Source organism: Polyergus mexicanus, unplaced genomic scaffold (assembly GCF_030449975.1).
Source record: "Polyergus mexicanus isolate NDT 795.1 unplaced genomic scaffold, iyPolMexi1.0 SCAF_12, whole genome shotgun sequence".
Lineage (NCBI taxonomy): Eukaryota > Metazoa > Arthropoda > Insecta > Hymenoptera > Formicidae > Polyergus > Polyergus mexicanus.
Window position 1 is genome coordinate 6,055,853 of NW_027223332.1, and position 22,976 is coordinate 6,078,828.

Consider the following 22,976-nt stretch of genomic DNA (forward strand, 5'->3'; position numbering starts at 1 on the left):
GTGATTTTTATCGTCTTCTTTATCGCCATCATTATTCTCGTCATCGTTGTCATAATCATCTTTTTCATTCTCCTCATTCTCCTTATTATCGCTTCTTTTAACAGTGTCAGTATCCGTTTCGTCTAATTTAAATAAAACGCCCGGCGTGTAATACGGCGCGCGAGCAACCGGCTTAGGCGGTTCAAGCGGTTGAGCGTATTTCGCTAATTGATGCCTGCCATAATTAATGAATCCGCCGTGCTGGTAAGGCTGGCGCGACGCGTACGGTACAATTTCGCGCTTCGCAGTCGCATATGCGAGCAGCACGGGTTCGTGCGACGATGCAGTTTCAGAAATGGCGGGCGCAACAGGTGCAGAACTACCGGCGACGTAATGTACCGGCGTCGGTGCATGGTAGTAACGTCCGCTTCCGTGATTGGTGTATCGCATGTACGAAACCGGATGGCCCGCTTGCTGATTGTACGCATATCCCCCGGCTGACGTCTCGAGATCGGCTATTCTCATCTTAGAGACCATCATGTGTGCTGTCCCCGTTGGTGATGCACTATTGCCGCATAAGCCGGCGAACAGCGTTACTAAACTCGCGATCATGGCAATCTCGTTCTCGTAAACAAAGCGCCGGATAATAATCGCTATTATCGTCTCGTGCTTGAATTCGACACTGATGTATCCGTTCGTTTCCTTTATCGTCTTTATATATACACGTTAGAAGGACATTTTTTCTTGCGTAAGTCACACATTGTTTTAGCGTCATCGAGCGTTTTAAGGTCGTCTCGATGCTTCAAGTACGTAGCATGCCATTGACGGTGTATTTCTTTTGCCGACATTAGCAAAGAGCCCTCGATTTGCGTAATGATTCGGAGAAGGATCTTTCGTCGATTAATCGAAATATCCGGTGAGAGTTTAAATCAAGAGTTAATCGAAAAAATGAAATGCGAAATTATTCGATAGAAAAAGCAGTTAATTTTTTATTGGTTTTAACGAATATTTAGCATATATTTCTCAAGTTTCTCCTCTCTAAAATTCCGATCTTTTCCCGCGAATTTGCCTTGCATCGCTGATTAGCTAGTACTGAAACTGTCACTATGATCTTGAATTGGTTATACGCTACGTTAGATACGCTCAGGCCATGTGAAATCGACAGTGATCTCAGTCCGAGTGATTGGCACCCGATATAAAAGAGCTGGTATTATTGCGGTCATTACAGTGTGTGTCAGCGCGTTTGCGATTCGTATTACGTCAACAATTTCTCTATCCAGTACCAAATCTATTTATCCAAGTATATATGTATATATATATATATATATATATATGTATATAATTTGCATTTAAATTGTATAAATTTGGACAAGCAAATCCGCAAATCAAATGAAAATCTGTAAAGAATGGTTCAGAGCAGGTTGGTATGCTGCCTATATCGTGCTCTACGTTTGCGCGCATCCGGCGAGAGATCGATCGAACGAGATGTACATTAGCAGCTCGAGATTATTTAATCCGGAATCAACTGGGGGTTATGGCTTCGAGGAAGAGGTATCTGCGACTAAATTATCCAAGATTCACGAGGATAGTGTAGAAAAGTTTGAGGAGAATAGCCCGTCAAGAACGATCGCTACAAGAGCAAAGAGCAATCCGGTCCTACTACCTTTGATCATAGAACCCGAGGCAGAGATGCTGCCGCGCGGTTATAAGGGCGTGAGACCGCCTGGAGTCACCCACATGGAGTTTGCATTCGTGAAACCGCAAACCGACACGTCAGTTCGCGATAGCGCGACATTACGAGTTTTGATGATAAACGATGACGAGAATTCCGGTAAATTCGGTGGATTTGGTCGAGATGACGATGCTCATTATGCCGCGTCGAAGCACGAGCTTGTAAGAAATGATCCTAGCAGCGAGAGTCTCGTCGTTCTCGAGATAGATTTAAAAAATGATTTGAAGCAGAAGAGCAAGAAGAACGAGGATACCGAAGCTTCCGATGCGGAAAAGAGTCATTTCGAAAATGAGGATCATGCGAAGACTCATAAAGAAAGCGTCGTAAAGAAAAAGCAAAATATTTACAAGACTAGAAATGATCGCGAGAAGATTCATAATGCCGCCGGATATCATAAGGATGAATTCGAGAAGGACGCCGATTTCTACGATAATGGACGTCAGAGCGAACACTTTGACAAGGACGATCGATACGGCGGGAAACACGCCAACGCCGAAGACATATACGCGAAAGACAATAGTAACAGTTCCAGATTAGTCGAGGTGGAAGCCAACGAGCGGGGTAAGTTTGAAAAGACGAGAACCGACCAAGAAGCCCAAGGTCACGCTACGATGGAATCTTCGGGAACTTTGATGGATTCATAAAGCAGATTGGCTTAGCGAACGGTTGAAAGTTCGCTTTCAGCAATAACAGCCCGACAAGTGTATGGCGTTTGTGTAAGTTACGATTGTACGATGACTATTGATTTAAAAAGAAATTAAAAAAAATTTAAACATACATGTTCAAATGTACATTTAATGCATTTATTCATATTATTAAATATACATATTTTTATTGTATTTCACATCATATATGTTATATATGTGCATTGTGCATTTATAAAATTAAATAAAAGCGGTTGCTTTTACATTCACTTATGTGTGATGTTGATTTTTTACTAATTTATATTAAATAAATGACCAAAAAATATATATTATTTTTTCTTTTAATATTATTTTATAAAATATTTTACAATTTTGTTTCCTTTTTGCAGCTTTATTGCTGCTTTTCTCTCTAGCATAAATATTTTTCATTCAGTAAATCATTGTTTTGAATAAATTTAATTTCCCCTTTCCCTCAATTCATTACGGCAATCTTACTTTTATTTATGCAATCGACCGATGATCGAACACGCGGCTGCAGGTAGCCGCATTGAGCGGACAGTTAATGGATATTAATAACGCTCTCGTATTGTTGCGCCGATAAATTGCAATTTTTCGCGTATGGTCCGACCGCGAAATGAGAATCAGCCGCATAATTGATGCATATACGGGCCGTTGTATCTCCCCGCGTTCTCATTATGGATTTGCTAGCGGAGCTCGCGGGGCCATTCCACTTCGGTAACGTATATCTATCGGTCTCCACTCTCCTTCCATCCCTGCCGTTGTCTGACTACGATATACACATAAAGCCCGCATCCCCTTCGTGGCTCAGTAAGCTCGGGTTCCCCGCATTCATCAACAATAAGCCGCGGCACCTACCGTTCTCGCAATACGTATCTGTGCGCACTAACGTACATATGTGTGTATGTATTGTACGTATGAACGTATATTCCCGCGTACACCCTCGCATATACGCATCGTCGATGCATGTATGTATACGTGCACACACTTGACGGTTGTATTATATGTATCTGACCGTTTATGTATACGGTCTCTATATGAAGGCGCATGTATATCGGAAGCGGTGGAACGCGACGCGAATACATAAATCAGGTGCCGCTCTGCAAGCTGCCACCCATATCACTTCGTACAACGGCCATGAATGAATAGAGCCGTGTTTGAGTTATCGTCCGACCTGGTCTTCCAGAAGCTGCGAAACGACGACGTTAAGTTTTACCGCTCGGAATTTTTTTTGACGGAAGCAAAACGTATTTTTATTTTTCTTTATTTTTTGGCTATCTCGAATTTCCGTGCAGCTCGGCGTGAAACTTAGAAATAAGATGAATAATAAATTTTATTTAATTATTCAAAGTCCTTTCTTTTTTATTTCGATATTTTGCCGATAGTTTAACATTCTCTCGCGAAATCTTGACGCTTAAGTAACGAACGTCAGCTCCTGGATAATTTATGTCAAAGTAGTAAATCTGACGATTTACCTCGATGGCGATGGTTTTACTACGAAAAGAAATGCAATTTATCTTCTGATAATCTCCAATCCTTCGCAAAAGCGGACGTTCGCCTCGTATCTTGCTTCCCTTCCTTTTTATTTGACTGTCACACGTCCGATGCGCTCGTGTGATTTTCCAAGAACGGCTGATTTTGGGGATCTGATCGTCTTTCCGCGGTAGTTTATTGTCACCGATTTATCTTCGCTGAGGAAAATCCAATCAATAAAAAATTTACTAGCGATCATATTATTACTGGCGTTTGTTTTGCAATTCTTGAATGATATGAAGTATGCGATTATTGTAGAAAGATGACAGAAGTATGAGAAATATAAATAACCTTTTTAATTTGTTCCTAGATAAATGGCGTGAAAATTCGAGACATCATATATATTATTTATTATTATACTTAAAAGAACCAAGTAAGATTAAGTTTTTATTTTTATATGTTATTGTATCTCTTAATTTAACGTATATCTTAATAAACCATAAAATATCAAACACATAAAATCAATCTATGTCAAAATGTGTAAAAATCTTTCGCGGAATGTATGCAGGGACAAGATATATTATATGTTTTCGCAAAAAATTATATAACAATATGTATACATATTTTCATTTAGGATAAGTCACGGCAAAAATATGACATCGATCTTGCTGAGACTGACACGTCCTATGACATCGAAGTGCGTGGAATACGGATCGTATCGCATACTTAGGAATCAAGGACGTTATTTACGTCTCGCTATACGAAATTATACAGAAAAATGTATCGTAAGTTTGATTAAGTTTACTTTAAGCTTTATGTAATAATATCACAGAGACATGACAATATCTAACATGAAATTTGTCAAAATTAATATTCGTCTAAATCTGTAAATATAAATTTTATAAGTTACACTCACATTTTCTACGGATTGTTCGTTAAAAAGATTCACTACATACTCAAATTTTTAATAGTTCGTTTAATTTATTTATATTTATTGCCGCAAAAACTCTTGTTACATATATTTGTGCATCGCAGGATCATCAGCCAGTTTATAAAACACGATTGGCTTTGCCGATGGACTACGACAGAATAATGACTTTCATGTGCGACGCGTTCTTCAAAGACGATCCAGTCATGGTGAACATAGGTTTGGAGGAACAGGAGCCTGCTCCGTCGTTGCTAAAGATGATGTATGACGAGCTTCGTGAGGGTATGACGATAATCGCCGAGGGAGAGGACAATTGTATCGTGGGCGCCGCGGTGAACGCCGGCTCCTGTCCTTGGGATCCCGACAAGTTTGTCGAATTGGCTAGGTGTTGCGAATGCGGGTCAACTCGCGACGTGATCGAGTTCGAGGCTTACGTGACCCGCAAGCCAAATCTCTGGGAGCGTTACTGCGTTCTCAAGATCTTCGAGTGCAGCTATCTCGCGGTCGGACCGGACTTCCGGAACCAGGGTATCGCCAGAAAGCTCGTGCTAGATAGCTGGTATCTCGCGCGCGATTGCGGCTATCGATTGTTCCGTGTTGACTGCAGCAATAGGTGAGTCCGACTTACTTGACCGCGGAATTCTGGTTAGAGTTATAGACACGTACGGAATGCCAGTCGTTTCGACGCGGTTCGCTCGCCTCGGAAGGATCTTGAGTAATTTTCGCGACGAGTTCGCATCAACGCGAGAGATCGCCGGACCCTATCCATCACATGTCGTACGTACGTTCAATGAAACTGTTCCCTTGTCAATTCAAATCTCCGTAAGGGGAAAGCAGTTGATATATGGCTTCCTGTCATATTCAAAGAATAATCGAATTTATTAAGACCGGTGTAATATACGATAACTTGATGCGTTTTTCAGTATAGGAACGTTATTCGAGATACTATTAACGAGTATCGTTTTTCTGCGATATATTAAGCAAATCGGGTCGCAAGACGTAGAATTAAATTGATTTACGCAGATTTACATAGATATTAATCCAAAACCTGATATCCATTGTTTAATATAAATAATATATTCATTCCAGATATATCGCGAAGATCGCAGAAGGTTTTGGATGGAAGCAAATATGTACAATTCCATTTAATCAATATATTAAGGACGGCAAACTCGTTTTTAAGCGTATTAAGGAGCCACATACCGAAGTGAAAATTTACATTGATGAAGTTACATTTTGCAAGGATTATTGCCCACCTTATAATAAATGTGAAACAACAACAGCGCCAAAGATACGCGAAGAGAGAACTTAATCAAACATTTTATTTATTGCAGCTTATTTGTAAACGTAATTTGCAAGAAAATTTATAATATTTAAAATGTAATGTACTGTGCTTAGTTCGTATAATTTCAAATTGTCAATGTGCAAATATTTATAATTTATAATTTAATATAGTTAGTTATCATATACATTAACAATATATATATATATATATATATATATATATATATATATTATGCATAATATTATATGTATATTATTTATGGTGTGCTTATTGTTATATATTAAAAATAATGCAAAGTACATACACACACACATAAATTATTGATAGCAGATAGATAATAAAGCACAATAGCCAGAGTGTGCTAGTGCTTTACTATAGTCTAAAACAAAGTTTTTGTTCACTTTGATGACATACATCGATTTCACAAGTACTAATCCCGACAGTTGAGCTTATTGGAATAGTCTATCACAGCCGAGAACAGTGATTGATGAGTTCAACGGCAGCTTATCTCGCGAGGAAACTCCTCTGAGTACAATTGAATAATACATAGTGACGCGCAAATGAAATTCTCGATATTTGACTTCTAAGCTCTACCTCTCGAACGAAAGCCCACCGGCTAAACTTCTGCTGCCTGCAAAATTACGATTGCTCGGAGAGTTGCGAATGTACGGAATTCGGTTTCCAAATTTAAGCGGAAAGAGACGAGCTTTCCTTTACGTCTATAGAGTCTACCGCGTCTTTCGTAAAAGAGGCTTCCGTAGAATCGGTAATTGTCTGCCCAAACAGAGCTGGACAATCATCAATCGGCTACCGTCATAAAACACTAATGATCCGACGAACGAACCCTATTGTATATACGCAAAGTGTTTGAGAATGGTAACTGAATTGTGGCGTGAGATGATTTATCGCCAGCTAAGTCAACTCATTTGTAAAACAATTTAGGACGGACGTTGAGTCGTCCATTACGACCTACCGTTGCTAAACGCATGCATGGTAAGTAAATTATAGATATTACCCTTGAATTTCGTACAATGATAAAACGTGAGCATATGAGATTCTCTAATCTATTGTAATTCCGCATGAGTCACGATAATAAACTGTATTTTTTATTATTTTTAATGAAAAACTATTATTAAGTTGAACATGTTATTATGAATTTATAAAATAATGTTGTCTCTCTTTCTCTCTCTAAAAAATTTTACGCTATTATTACTTTATTTATTATTACTTTATGTCTTTTATGATATTTTACAATGTTATGTCTGATTCTATTTCTGCAACTTATATTGTCCAGTTATCGATATCAACGCGTAGCAAGTTCAATTATGAAATTGAAGGAGAAGTAAATTGAATTGTTTATGATGCAATTTATTTTAATACCGATAATTATTGCAATGTTAAGTAAAATTGCTTGTAAAAATATAATATTCGTAATATTATTTTTAAATTACGATAATTTTTAGCTTATAGTAGAACTTTGTGAAGATATTTTAAAACTTATCTACGATACTGTATTCTTATGATAAAGTTGAATTGTTAGTCGCGTATATAAACATGGCATATTGTAATATAAACTATTTACAAAGTTTTACTAAATTCTTACTGCTATTGCTCAGAAACTCATGTAAGTATTACGTGCAACATTATTCTTATACAAACAAATCCGTTTTTCATGCGATTTAATGTACAATTGCATAAAATCGTCATTATTTCGTTACCACTTAAAATTCATTATCATTAATATTGATCATATGTAATTACTATTGATTATATGCAATTTATCTTCCAATACTTCTCTATTGAAGATACAATTCTCCTTTAAATCAAGCTTAGATGAATCATTTGTTGAAGGAAGGAAATGTTGGAGAATATTTTTATGCTATTCTTAGATGTCTCTTGTTGTTTTATGCTATTTTCCAATCCTGTTTCTTATGCAACCTCATGATATAAGAATTTAAAATTACAAAGTCTGATGGAGACATTCATGTATAAAATTTATATATTTTAAATCCTTTTTATTTTATTTATAATAAAAAAAAAATTTTGTTATCAAAAACTAACGAATAGAGCGTATCCAAGACAAATTATAATTCGAGTAGAACTATTCGTATTTCTTAAAAACGATCTTGGGGCGATTTCGGTGCTGTAATGATTAATGGAGTTAGGTAGCTACGCGTAGTTTCCTAATACCGTAACAACTATTGAGTCGAAATTACAGTTGAGGAACTGCAAGTTGAGTCGTCGTTTCGGTCGAAGGAGAATCCCTGTCGTCTTTCTTTGGCTCCGCAGCCATCCGATCACGTACCAAGCTTGATTTGATTTTGATTCGACGTACACTAGAAACGCATTTAATACATGTGCTTGCGTGCCGGGTTTGCGCGTGCATCGACTAAGAATGAACGTTTTCCGTTGGCCGATACAACGATAAGATCCATATTCCTATAGTCACGCGGTCATATCATTATATAAATGAGCAAAATAGAACTAGTTCAATATCTCTGAACATATGCGAGAGCAGGTTCTAATTATCTCTCATGCCTATATCTTTTTAATTGCTACCATTTAACAAAGTATTATTCTTCCATAGAGTTAAGGAAAGATACTTAAATGCATTCGTAAATGCTTTAAATTAGTTATTTAAGTTCACTATCTCACGAAAATAACAAAACTTTATTACACACACACACACATGTTAGACAAATTTTTAATTATGAAAACTACATTCTCGTCAGCAATGTGATACGTAACGATAAACGATTTCCTTTGTATATATGTACGGAGTTAATGTTCATTTAGGCTCTCGAACATGGTGTGGACGAGCTTAATCTACATAATTTCAATCCCCAGCACAATATACACAACTGTATATTTGGAGTTATGCATTTGCGCATCGTAAACATGAGTCCGTGTGATTCAGCTAATATCCAAAATTATTTGCCGAATCAAAATAATTTTCATCTGAAATTTCCGATCTTTTTGTTATGTCAACTTTTGTCTTTCTATTATTGTAATCAATGCGTATCAACATTGGTTGCTGTTTCTATCAAAGATTTTGCTATTATGATACACCTCGTACATATCTCGATATCTCGTAACATTATCTAAATTGTCAGGCGGAAAATTCAATCATCAGTTAATCCATGTTTATTTCTAATTGAATTCATGGAAACATGAGGAATATTGTTCCTAGTATACTATACCAGTATTTACATTATCTGCGTAATTTCTCGCAACGTACTTCTTATTTTATAAACAGTGATTTCAGACATAAGTTGATTTTTCAAAATATTATATGATATGATAAAAAAAAATTCCACATAAAATAGCACGACTATTGTTACTCATACATGTGATGTGTAATTGATTATTTTTCTATTATTTTTTATGATAATAAATTAAATTAAATTTAATAGTATAACTTTAGCAATAATTTTAAAAGCAGATACGATTCTATTTATATTTTATAAGTAAATATGATTCAAAATCATCGAGCAATAGCCTTGATCTTCTAAAAATGGCATTGCATTATGCGAGATAACGCGAGATTGCATAATATTTTTTGAACTACATGCTTTTTGATGATCGTCACTTTTACGATGAGAAAGAACCATATTTTAATAATTAATGATATAGTTAATAGGCAAACTCGGCAATTTATAAACAGGTTTTATGTTTTAAGTAGAAAACTGGTATTGATATATTTTATATTAACATAATACATATGTACTCTTAATTTGCCGTTTTTAGACACAACAGATAATATTAATACTAGTAAAAGAATTAAATTTCGCTGTCTTATAGTTTGCTATAGATTGTTTTTATTTATTTTATTTGATAAACAATATAGTTGTTCTTGTGGCAATTTCCTATTGCAAGTTTTCTCATTAAATAATCATCTGATTGTTTTTCTGTCAGATTTAACATATGTATATCTAATATATGTATACGTAAGACCACATATCCTGATCACGTTCATAGTCAATGCTTGTGAAGATTATAAGTTAATGCGTAATATTCCATACCGAAGAAATCTACATAACACGTTACTTTATTTCGTGAGATTCAGTCTGTGCGCGTCTCTTCAACAGAAATCATACTATAAACCGTTATTCAATATTGACCATTATATTATGTGATAAAACCAATTGAAAAGAAAGAAATTATCTTATATTCTTTCTTAATTTTTTTCAAACTAATTGAACTACTATTGCGGAGAATAGCCACAATATTATAATATATCTTCAATATCAACACGTAAGTAATACATAATCTGCTTTAATCAAATAAACTTTATAAGATGTAAATAATAGAATTTATATCTTTTTATACAAAGTTAAATAATTTCGTATGCAAGTAAAAAAATTAATTACTATAATATTGATTATATGTGTGATTTTGTTTTAGAAGACTATATAAGAAATATGAACATGTGTAATTGAATATATGTAATTGAAATTATGATTGACATATATCTATCTTACTATTTTCCGAAGATAAATTTTTATCACATTATATCTACATTGTGTACATAAATCGCACATGGCCGCCAAGAGTTAAATATATGAATATAATTACATCGTTCTTTTTCTTATTGTTTATAGAATGAGATCGATTATCTGTACCTCGCCGATTGTCGCGATCTTATGGATTCTTGCTATGAGCAACTTAGCATGCAGTAAGAGACTATTGATCGTTACCCCAGCCCCATCCTACAGTCATCAGATAGTATTTCGGGCACTGTGTCTCGCTTTGAATAAACGGGGTCACGAGATAGTAACATTGAATCCAAACATTCTAAACGATTCTAGCCTAATCAATTATACGGAGATAGACTTTGGTTTTATATATGAGAAGATCGATGATACCGATTTGAGTCAGACTCGTTGGAATCTCACACAATTGGGAGGATTAAAGACGAGATTGTTGAGATTAGGTCACGACATCGCGGAGGATGTCCTCAGTCATCCTGATTTATTGAAATATTATGCAAATGGAACGAATGTGCAATTTGACGCGGTGATAACTGAGATGATTATGACTCCTGCAATTTACATGCTGGCCTACAAGTTTAATGCTCCTTTAATAGGTAAAATAAAATTGACGGATAAAATTAATTATTACATAATTATCTTGGATTATATACGCGAGTATATATAATATATGCGGATAATGAATTGCTTAACGAGTTTTATAACCGCAGGTATTATGTCCATGGACTTGCAAAACTGCCATCGTTTCAATTTCGGCAGCCCTGTGCTATCGTCGCATCCTTCCAATTGGGAGCTCGAAAATTACGCAGGGTTGAATCTTCCATTTTGGAAACGATTGATGAATTTTGGAAGAACTTGGTACAACATATACTTTTGGTTTAATACTTTCGTGGTCAAGCAACAACGAATCACCGAAAAATACTTTGGCAAGAATATACCGCATATCGTCGACGTTGCAAAGAATATGAGTCTTATTTTGATTAATCAAGAACCATTGCTAGCATATGCGAGACCCGAGATACCTAATATCATTCATTTCAGCGGATTACACATCAAAAAGACACCGCCGTTGTTACCAAAAGTACATATATTTTATAACAATTATCAACTAGCATCAAAGTTCTGCATCTTATTGTCTGACTATTCTCACACATTTTATCGAGAAAATGATGAAAATATTTCTTTATAAAATTTCCCTTTTATAGAATTTAAAGGACTTCTTGGATGATGCAACAAATGGCTTCATTTATATGAGTCTGGGAACGAACGTAAAAAGTAAATTATTGCCTAAGGGAATGTTGGAGGTATTTACCAATGCCTTCGCCGATTTACCGTACAAAGTACTGTGGAAATTCGAAGACGATGGCTTTCATGTTCCTCCTAACGTTTTTATCTCAAAATGGATCCCGCAGCAGGGTGTACTCGGTAAATGAAAACGGATAAGCCAGCGTTATATAATAATTAACATTGAGATTATTAATCCATATTTTCTTTCTCATCTTCATAGCTCATCCGAACATCAAGCTCTTCATTTATCAAGGCGGATTACAAAGTACCGAAGAAGCAGTTCATTACGCCGTCCCGCTCATAGGAATACCATTTGTCTTCGATCAGGTGTATCAAGTTACGAAAATGATTTCTCTGGGAGTAGCAAAATATTTGAATATAGTCCAGCTTACGACGCCGGAACTGCACGAGACTATATTGGAAGTCGTCGGTGATAAACGGTAATTGCGATAATAAGATGACAATTATTTATACGCGTGTATGTATAATAATAGTCATCTTCTTACGAATAGAAAATAATAACTGCAATATTTATATACATATATTAAATATCATGCATCTAATGCTTTATTCGCAGATATAAAGATAGAATGTTGGCATTACGTGCTCTCACAAAAGACAAGCCTTACGATAGTTTAGAGAATGCTATATGGTGGATCGAATTTGTAATGCGTCACAATGGTGCACCTCATTTACGTTTCAATGGAGTCGATACCGCGTGGTATCAACAATTCGATTTAGATATCATTGTATTTCTGGCGATAACATCATTCGTAGTTTTATGTGCTCTCTTGGCTATTGTAGGATGGGGATTGAAGCTTTTGTATAATATTATGATAAACAATCAAATACGTGATCAATTTAAGCCAAACGGAGTGCTTGAAATGTTCGTAACAAAAAAAATGAAATCTGCATAATCAAGTTTTGTATATTAAATAAGGTAAAATATACTTTTACAAAATAAATACTGAACAAAAATATGCAAAATAATCGCGGAAATAGACCTCTTTTATCTCTCGAGCACTTGTGCACGTGGATTTTACAGTACTCATTTATACAAAAAATAGGGAAAAGAGGAAGCCGAAGAAAGCGCGACAGAGCAAATTTTTGGCATGGGAGCGAATACTGTCGGTATAAAACTGGTAGTTGAGCGAAATGGGTTTTGTGTGAACGTACGAAATTGCATCCCAAGGTCCATTATGTTCATTTGTGCGTATTCATGGAATTACGAGACAGAAAGCAAAAAAGAGGAGACTGAAAAAAAGAAGGAGGAGGATGAAAAAAACAAAAAAATGAGGATATTACGAGATTATAATGTATAATATGTAATGTACACAATTTTACTTTCAAATTTATAAATAAATATGGCGATTGAACAACAGATAAAGATACGAAACTATAGATATTATGAAATAGCTTCGCGTAATCGAGGAATATTGCTAGTTAATAGAAACGCAGATAATTATATTCTCTAATAATGCATGAATATATTATTACGGGTGCGCGGACATCGTATGTTTAACATATTTTCTAGATATGCATTCATGATTTCATAGAAATTTGAAACTCAATTAGTTTCGGCAATGATGCTGAGTGCCACATGTTATTGTTAACATGACCGATGTGTTTCGAATATCAGGTTAATGAGGCTCCCTTTGCCGTCGGTTCGCGCGTCCATTTGGCAGATGGACCTAATTCAGAGTGCAAGGATCCATTAACACGTATATTCGACCCAAGGAATGTATAGCGCGATAATGTATACGATGCTAACATCGCGCACGTACACAAGGCCAAATGCCGCCGACCGAGCACACGTATTCTATGAACATTGCAGCAACAATTAGGAGACCCCTTTGCCATCGGGCGGAATACATATCTACGGCCATTTCAAGTGCTTGGGTGAAACCTATGCGAATCGCGAACACGTATACTATAGACAGTACCGATAACTATGACATTCATCGCTCTGTTATAACATAGTCGCGCATACTATCTTCGCCTCAGAAGCGAAACATTGACCTCTAATCAGGCTACTGATTAGAGGTTTGATATTGCAGGAAACATTTCTCATTTATTTATTTACAGTATTTTTGAACAATTATTTCTGATATTTGTTCTTTTGTTTGTCGATTTGTTAAGTGCTTTTGTGAAAATAAGGGAGCGCTAGTATATAATATTATTAAGACGACACTTTTATCTTTAATATTAATTTCCTGCTAATTGATAGAAGTAATAAATTCAGAATTAAAACAATAAATTATTTTATTATTTTATATTATACCATGGAATTTTATTTCTTGTTGCGCGAGTGTCAGATTAATAGAGGTGCGATATACACGGTATATGCTAGCGTTTCTAAACTCTTACTACTTTCGGTATTGCAGTGCTGATCGATGCGCATTCTTTCTTTGGCAATGAATGTATCGGATCGTATTATTCAGGCGCGCTGACTTTTATTGAAAACACAACAAATTCGGACGGGGTAGACGCCCGAGCGAAGCGATAAAGAACGTGGCGCATCACGGAACGCGACTAAAAAATACAAATAGGTACGGGGGTGATGGGATCTCGCGCGCAATTGCGTCGTTTCGCCGTTACTTTAGGCAGCCCGTCGCTACCGAAAGCGGATCACTCTCGCATTCACGAGACACGTTATCACGTTTCGCTGCATCAACGGAATTTGGAGTATTTTCAATTTCCTATGGCAAACACATACACACCCAAAATAAGAGAACATCGATACGAGTGCATGCAATATTCTCGTAGACGCAACCGCGGTTCACAGCCGCCAACAAAAGACAATCGTGCGAAATGTTGCATGCTATTTCCAGCGAAATCGGATGTCGCGTGCGCGCGATATAAACGAGAAGACACATCGACGATATCCTCCCATTAGATTGAAGCGCTTGTTCAATCACGAGTGGAAAAGTCTCCGAATTCCAATAACATACTTTTATTATCATTATGAATCTTTGATTTAGCGAGTTTCTTGCCACAGTCGCAATTTGCAATTTTCATTATACGTAAGTACAGTCTACGGTATATGTTACGTAAATGTTAAGAATAAGTAACGATGACGATGCGATAGTAAATTTACAGCATTTTATTAAAAAATGTTATTTAATAAGATATTAATTTCAATCGTGTATAATTTTTTGATAAGTTTATCAATGAAATTGTACCGCTTAAAAACGAAAAATGTTATCTCAATATGATACTGAGATATAAAATTATAAAGCCATAAATTGAATGCCTATTTATGTATAATGAGCGCAAGTTTTCTGATAATAATTCTTCAGTTATAGTACTTATAATAGAAAAATTCAAAATCCTACTGGTCGTGCAATTGCTTTGCGAACTTTTATTAACAATAAAAAGCAGCGCTTCGACACTCGTAGTAATATTTCTTCCTTCTCGTTCCCTCGTTAGATCGACTCGATCAGGCGACGAGTCCATCGACGATGAATCGAAATAATCAAGTATAGATGGATTTGCATACAACGCGAGAGAGTCGGCTACATCTATGTAAGTTGTAGTGAAAGGATTACTGATTGCGCACCCCATCCTCCCACTCGACGCAGGGACGCCGTCTCTCTTTGATCGAATGCTGTCTCTGTTCTCTTTATCGAGATCGCATTAGCCGAACAAGGAAGAAGGAAAAAGAATTCCAATATCGCGCAAAAATTTGTCTCTGGGCAACCAATAGTTCGCTCGAAACATTAAGCCGGATTTTTATTTCTCCTTTTCGCGCTACAAACTCGGCGGGCGCGAAACGGTAATAAGCCAAAAACTAAAACGAGATATATCCGCTCTTCATTCTAAAAGCCGGATTTGACTTCAATTTTGAGATTTAAATTAACAAATATGTTGAGTTTTTTTTCAATATTAGAATGTTAAAAGTCTAAAGTCTTAATTGTTGTAATATTGGAAAAAATATAATTAGTCGCATTTTATTGTATGTATTGTATATATATATATATATATGTGCATAAATTATAAACAAATATTCGAACTGTATGTATTTTTTAGACGCGAGAGAGGATTTCTAGATATAAAAAATAAAAGATTAAATAAAATAAAAAAAGATTAAATATTACAAAATACAACATCTGATTGCAATATCCTAGAGTTTACAATTTATATGTATGAATTTTTTCCCTGCATTTATTTTTTACAGAATATTTGCAAAATATTTTAAAAAACTTCTCTTTACATCGGCTAACAAGATTTTTCTCGCCCTCCGGACTAGCAGCCATTATCTTCGAGATTTATTTTAATTTGTTCTCGTGGAATAGGAGGTTTCTGCAGTCGCGGCACGAAGTTCGGTATAATTACAGATAGTAGACAAGGCACCCTATCATAAGCCGTGTACGTACACAAAGTATTACGCGTCTTCAATCTGTAAGTAACGGAAGAAGATAGAAGAGAGAAAGAGTGGAAGAGTGACGAGAGTGGAAGGCATCGTATTTAGAGTCACTTTATTTCTACTTTTCTTATGACGGAGAAATAATATAATACAAAGAAGATTGATGGAAGAAATGAATGAAAGACAGCGTTAAATGAACAAAGAATGCCTGTAAAATATTTGGTAATAAAATAATTGGGAAAATGTAATAGAGTATTTTTTATTAATGTACTCAGACAATAAAGAGCAGACGTATATAAATAACTTTTAACAAAAATGCGTTGATCCTGACAGAGAAAAAAGAAGAATACTCCTTCTGTGGCTAAGGATTTTTCCGGACGCAACCTGTTCGTAAATATTTGCTTTTGCATTAGTGGCGATAATAAATTCTGGTCGTAATTACATTTGCATGATAAAGACTTGCTTTCGTCTGATGTGTAGATTTAAAAAGTCAAGGAAGACTCTTTAGCTTTAGAGCGGTTACAAAGTTGTTGGCTATAGATCATATTACATTTAAATGAAATTACGTAGAAATATGCACGCATATATCTAACGATTCAAATTAATAAAAGTGAGTTTTTTAGGTTATTAATTTCTATGATAATCTTTTTGTGTTTTAATCGTTTTATTTATACATAGCCATTTTTTTTTATATATACAATAGTAGAAACATTTATATATGTGTTATTCTTCTCTTAATTCTTTGATATGTTTCTATTGCGATACAGAATTTATAAAATTAAGATTTTCGTTGATCGCTATCTCTCGATTGTATTTGTCTCTTCTTCTTAGATAGGTTTTTTTAATTACATACGCGTCAAATATTTAATTAGAAGTAAATGCCTGAATGTAAATAAAAGCGCGCGAGAGAGATAGCTGGATTAAAATTGAGCGAAGCATCAAGATTTTTATTTAGAGCGGCTTACAAAATTAAATGCTCGTGCTTTTTATTTGAGATATCTTCCATTTTTCCTTCTACATTCAGTGATTTTGTAAATGAATTTTTGCGTCAAGAATACCAATTACGTACCGCGCTAACTACATTTCCCGAACGCTCTGGTTGGAAACAGTCCAATGCTGCTTGGCGAGGTCTGCCAAGTGCGTTAAAATCTATCGATCCACAAATTGCCGCGCGAATCCATTTAATCTTCGCCGTTGTAGGTGGAATGAAATAAAATAGACTAATAAGAAAACGCTCTGCGGAGACCATATTAGTACCTAAAACTCGGAGATAATGTAACTGTATCAGATAAATCGCGAATCTCTCCTCTCTGTGATAAAGAGCTGTGTCATGTAGTACGCTTCTTGGAATGTTCTGCAATTAATTGTGCAAAAAAATCTATCCATTCAGTTTCAAACAGAGCACATGTCTTTTACTAGTTTGCTTTTGCAACATTTGTGTAATTTGTATTAACTTTTTTATTAAAGTAATGTATTTTAAAATGAGTGAGGTTTATGTAAATTGTGTAGCTTTAATTTTTCTTGATTCTATCAGCATAAATCTGGAATGCATCGGGCAATATATCGCGCAAACATTTGACTTTCATTAACAATTGACAAGTATCGTATAACGCAAACAAGGCGCAGATCACGTAGTGAGATGTTGCTTCCGCATCGCGAATTGCATTATCGTCGCGGTGCACGATGCAGCATCGACGACAAATACAATAAATGCCGAGCCATGTTGATGATAATGGCTATATCATCCCGCGTATTACTACGGCGAATCGAAGCGAACGAGCATTATTCGCGAATGCATCAGAAATTACGTCGCACTTCGCACACGAACACGCCGTCGTTTTGTCGTCGTACGATACGTCGTGGTTGAAAAAGCCAACCGACTAGTACCGGTGGCACGGCGGCGCGGTAAAGCATCGGACAAAATTGCATATAGGTACTGGTACGGATAATAAATGAGATTTCAGCCGGTTGAATGTGAATAAATGAAGCGCGTCACGACGATGATGGACCGACACGAGGAGGAGAAAAAATCGTCCAGAAAATTGACGGCGTTGCCGACGGTCGAGCGCGTCGATTCACGCGCCGCGGTGTCGTTTTCAGCTTTCCCACGGTATGGGCGAGACGAACTTTCCAATTCAATTTTTAGATGGGTCGCACAAAGACTTATTTATGAAACGTTCGTCAAGAGTGAAAGCGAACGCGATCGCATCGACGGAATACGCGAAAGATGAACGAAGAAGATGAGAGCTCTCCCTCCGATTCTGATAACAGCGTCTATGCTGGTCTCAGGACCGCTGCCGGTAAAAGATAGCAAAATAATTGAAAAAGTTTAAGTAGACTGCAATGTTATTTACAGTAAGCTCTACGTAACCGTACCATTTTTGATTTTCGAGTTAATCGCGTGGCATCGCGGAAGTTGCCCCAATATCATTTTCAAATTTCTGTCGCTAACGAAACTATATTTGGACATTGACAAAACGAATTGATTCGAGTATTAGAGTGCAACGTATTTAATTAATATAGTCGTTACTTATCCCGTTATTTGTTAAATGTGTAATATAAATTTGGCATTTATATATGGATAATTTATTGAAAAGTGTATTTTATAGCATATTCTTACAATTAATAATAAATAGACAATAAATTAGCACTTAATCATGGCGTATATCAGAATTTTATTTTTGCCAAGTTAAAGGAGGTGTATATCGTATAGCTCATACGTTTCTCGATTAGACGTTTAGACACATTGAGTGGCAGGAATCCAACCGAGGAGCCGGGAGGGAAGGGAATCGACGAGAGGGAAAGATAGGGTGAGAAATAGGCAAGAAGTAATTCGGAGACGGGGGTAACCCGGAGCCACTGAACTTTCTCGATTAAAAGTTAATTACCTTTCGGCTAAGACCGCAGAATTTCAATCGACGGACGAATAATTGTTCTACTGTGGATGGGAACTCCACCAGCGGGGCAATTAACAGAATAAACATTTAATCTCGTCTCGCTGTGAATTTCTTGATGACGTTAATGTCAGTGATAAATCACAAAGAGCTCTATCGATGAGCGCATTCTTTTGTATGTAAAATTTCACAAGATATATTTAATCCAGATTTTACGAATCTGAAAACGGATTCTCGGAAGCGTAAATTTTTTTCAATTTTATAGAAAAGATACAATATCATTTTTACGCGAGGAGGAGAAACAATGTATTACATTGAATTTCTTGCGAAGCACATTGTTAATTATATCATAATATATATCGTACTTGTTCCTTACATGTGTTTGGCGGAATAAGTCTCAAATTACACAGCGGAGTCTCTATATTATCACAGTAAATATACTAGAGTTAGCGTATTGTTTCCCCGTCTAACGTAAGACCTGCTAAAACGCACTTCTTCTGTGAATTGCTCTCTGCTTCGAGAAACGGCCAGGATAAAGAGCCAGCCAAAGAGTTTTGCGGAAGAAGCACCTCCTATTCGCGCAAACGCTTTTTATCCTTCGTTCGTACGAAAAAGCGACCGAAAACGGCATGAAAGAAGCGGTTCTGAAAGGACCTTTCAGGAGAAGCTCGTTGGCGGGCAAAAAGAACGATAGACGCCAGGCAGAAAAGCGCGAATGGGCAAGTGAAATTCGTAAGATATAAGGAGAAATTAGCAGATACTCTGTTGGGATACGTTAAATTGAATAGGAATTCCTCTTGGACGGAGCGTGAAGTTCACGGAGAAGACATAACTCATTCGCAACTCTGGCTGAAACTCATAGCCCATACTATTCCCATCGAGGTTGCCACCATTTGACTCCCTTTCGTTGCCACCCGCGATAACCTTTCACGAACGGTGAAGAAGGGGATGGGGGAAAGCGAGACGTTGAAATCCGTACTAGATTCAGATCGGAAATTTGGTACGTGCACGCAAACCATGATGTTAACGGCATCATTTAATTAACAGCTGCGACGAGATCCGCATATCTTAATTACAACGCAGTCAATTATGTAATCATCAAAGTACGACGAAATTACGATTAATTGTCGCGTCGAATATATTCGTCCTCGAAAATTCTTTCTCATGCTATTCTCTCTCGATCTTTATACAATCCTTCTTAGATTTTTCTGTTATGAAAATAGGTTTCTCCGAAAGAGAAAACGAATCTCTTTAACGACTTTTGTTTCTCGGGTTTTTTTTTCTTCTGCAGCTTCGTACGAAGCTAGGCGATTTTCATGGAGCATAACAAAAAGAAGACGGGGGATCGCGAAATCACAAGGTGCCACAGTCACGAGGTACGTGGATAGGATTCGCCCAAGTTTCCAGAAATCGTCTGCTTTTGCTGTCAGTTGCATCGCGCGTCGGCGATGTTGAACGAATATTTGCTAAGGCTGGTAACTGAAATTCGTTCCCGCGCTTTCCGGATGGGTGATTTAAGAAGGGATGGTGTAATTCCGCGGAAAGCGCACGTTCGGAATACCAGCATGGAGCGAAATGTTCCGTGCGATGTTTGGGTCGATGATGAATCGGTGCTCGCGGTTGCGGGATTGCCCGTATAAACGATGCACGGTTTCATGTATTCGTTGTAAACGAGTAAAATTAATGGATCGTCCCGATCGCAAAATGCAATGAAGAATACAACGCATATTTATGCCTCTAATATGGTAAATGGAAGTACATAATTTTGAAATCGATTCAAATGAAAAATATCAGCATCATAGATTTGTCAAGTTATAAAATGACAGAGATAAAAGATAGAAAAAACACATAAAATCGAATAAATATGTGTCATATCGAGATATGATTTTTTTTAAATAAAAATGTTAAAAGATTTTGTGATTTCTCTATAATAAATAATATTTTAAAAATAACGAGTATTTCTTGTGTGTGTGTGTGTGTGTGATATACATTAACTTATCTCATTATAAGAAAGATTATAATTTTTACCGCTTTGTCAACAGCTTGTTTTTATTAGACGCGAGTAAAAGATTGAAGTGCAAGCAGACGCGAAAAGCGTATGCGTATCTGAAATAAGCGAAGCGTAAGTGTAGAAAAACGTATTCCAAAAAGTGACGCGAACGAGAGATTTAAGTAGGATTCTTATGTCAATCGGATTCTATCGGAAGTAGCGAAGAAAAAAGATCGAAAAAGGAATCAAACGCGACCGTCGGGAGAAGATGCGACAGAAAGGGTTGCCGAGCATTCCGACACTTAGGGAAGAACAAACAAATCGATGTGCAAGCGTTTCATCTTCACCCTTTTATCGACGCTCGCTCAACTTTACGACGTGCATGACTTTTACTCGCTGTTGAGAAGATTTAAGGCACACTTGCAACACGTTTCGCGTCTGTTCCATCAATCTGTATAAGCCTCATATTTCTCGCACGACATAGTTATCGAATTATAAATTGTCGGATTTTCATACTCGTTAATTCGATGAGTATAAGTTGATTATAATAGAATTGTTTTTTTTTTTTTTTTTATTTCGATTCTATCGATATATCTTTCTAAGTTTAAACTTAAGAGAAAAATTACTAAAAGATTATGATTAGAAAACAAAAAACAGACTAAAAGAGTAAAAGAGATAGATGTAGTGTATCCCTATTTCGTAATTTTAATATTATAACTTTTAACCATTTTAATAACGTTACTACAACTTTTCTGCATGCAAAATAATTTTTTTTTTTGTTCGCACTTATTACATAGAAAAATATTATAATGGAAAAAAATATTATGATATGAACCAAAACTTAATAGATAAAAGAAGAATTGATCCGCTTCTTCAAAACTAATGCAGAAAGAAGTCGCCAAATCGCTCATAAAATCCTACTTGGCAGGACGCGATTTATGCCGGCGCTACCCAAGGATTATTATATTTCCCTCGACGCACGAAATCCGCTTGGAAAAGTGTCGACCGAGATTGCACGGCGTTATCACCTGCGAAATGACGACGGCGATGCAAAGAGAGAGGAACGGCGATAAAAGAGGAAGCCTCTTAATGCGTTCGTAAAAAGCTATGCAACGCGAGAGAACAGTAATCGGTCGGGAATAGCTTTATCATACTACGACAAGCAACAATATCGGGGTAATCGGTGGTAACGTGTATCGAGCTTTTTTATTTTTCTGAAAAAGATACGTGAAGCGATGCATGGAACGACGTGAACGATCACGAAAGAGGGAGGAATGCTCGTTCATAAAGAAAGGGCTGCAAAAAAATCGACCGATTTATTAACGTGCCGTCAGTGACGTCGTGCGTGACTACGTCTAAGTTAACTCTTTTGACGGCACGCATGATCGCTTCGACGAGCATACACGGACACGTACAACGCTTCGTACATAACGCGATCGAAACTTTTTGCTCGCTCACTCGCTATTCTCGCATGATATCAATCCGCGCGCGCGCCATGTTTATGCGAAACGAACCGTTTACCTTGTCTCACATGCCTTTATAACGATCGAAAACATTAGAAAATTGTTTGAAACGATTTCGCGCGATATATCTACGTAATGAGATGACGATCGATAGATCGAATAGTGTCGCTTCGTAAAAACAAATACTGTTTTAAACGTCATATACTTCGTATAAAATATATCACGTGTAACTCTACAAGCGTAATAGCGTCGTTTACGCTTTCGAATGGAAAGTGCCGCTCGAAAAGCAAATAACTTGTAACGACGAATATACGAACGAATGCTGAAATGACAGCGCGAAAGTAGCAATTAGCTTTAATTAGCAAAAAATGACGGTAGTTTGATATGTTTGCGCTGCAGGGGCTGCTTTTTAAGCCCCAACTCGCTT

The 22,976-nt window shown here is 36.5% G+C and overlaps 3 protein-coding genes across 3 annotated transcripts; all 3 read left to right on the forward strand.

The window, feature by feature from the left end:
- Nucleotides 1-1,368: 1,368 nt before the first annotated feature.
- On the forward strand, nt 1,369-2,355 carry LOC138938387 (uncharacterized). Its single transcript, XM_070305301.1, has one exon. It carries the CDS (start codon nt 1,369-1,371, stop codon nt 2,353-2,355), a length of 987 nt encoding a protein of 328 aa, XP_070161402.1.
- A 1,813-nt stretch (nt 2,356-4,168) lies between these two features.
- On the forward strand, nt 4,169-6,086 carry LOC138938388 (uncharacterized). Its single transcript, XM_070305302.1, has 4 exons — nt 4,169-4,177; nt 4,481-4,543; nt 4,882-5,387; nt 5,864-6,086. Exons 1-4 carry the CDS (start codon nt 4,169-4,171, stop codon nt 6,084-6,086), a joined length of 801 nt encoding a protein of 266 aa, XP_070161403.1.
- Nucleotides 6,087-10,150: 4,064 nt separating this feature from the next.
- LOC138938200 (UDP-glucosyltransferase 2-like) lies at nt 10,151-14,145 on the forward strand. The gene is made up of 6 exons (XM_070305023.1): nt 10,151-10,313; nt 10,661-11,145; nt 11,260-11,630; nt 11,755-11,974; nt 12,057-12,276; nt 12,414-14,145. Exons 2-6 carry the CDS (start codon nt 10,662-10,664, stop codon nt 12,751-12,753), a joined length of 1,635 nt encoding a protein of 544 aa, XP_070161124.1. The 5' UTR covers nt 10,151-10,313; nt 10,661; the 3' UTR covers nt 12,754-14,145.
- Nucleotides 14,146-22,976: the final 8,831 nt, after the last annotated feature.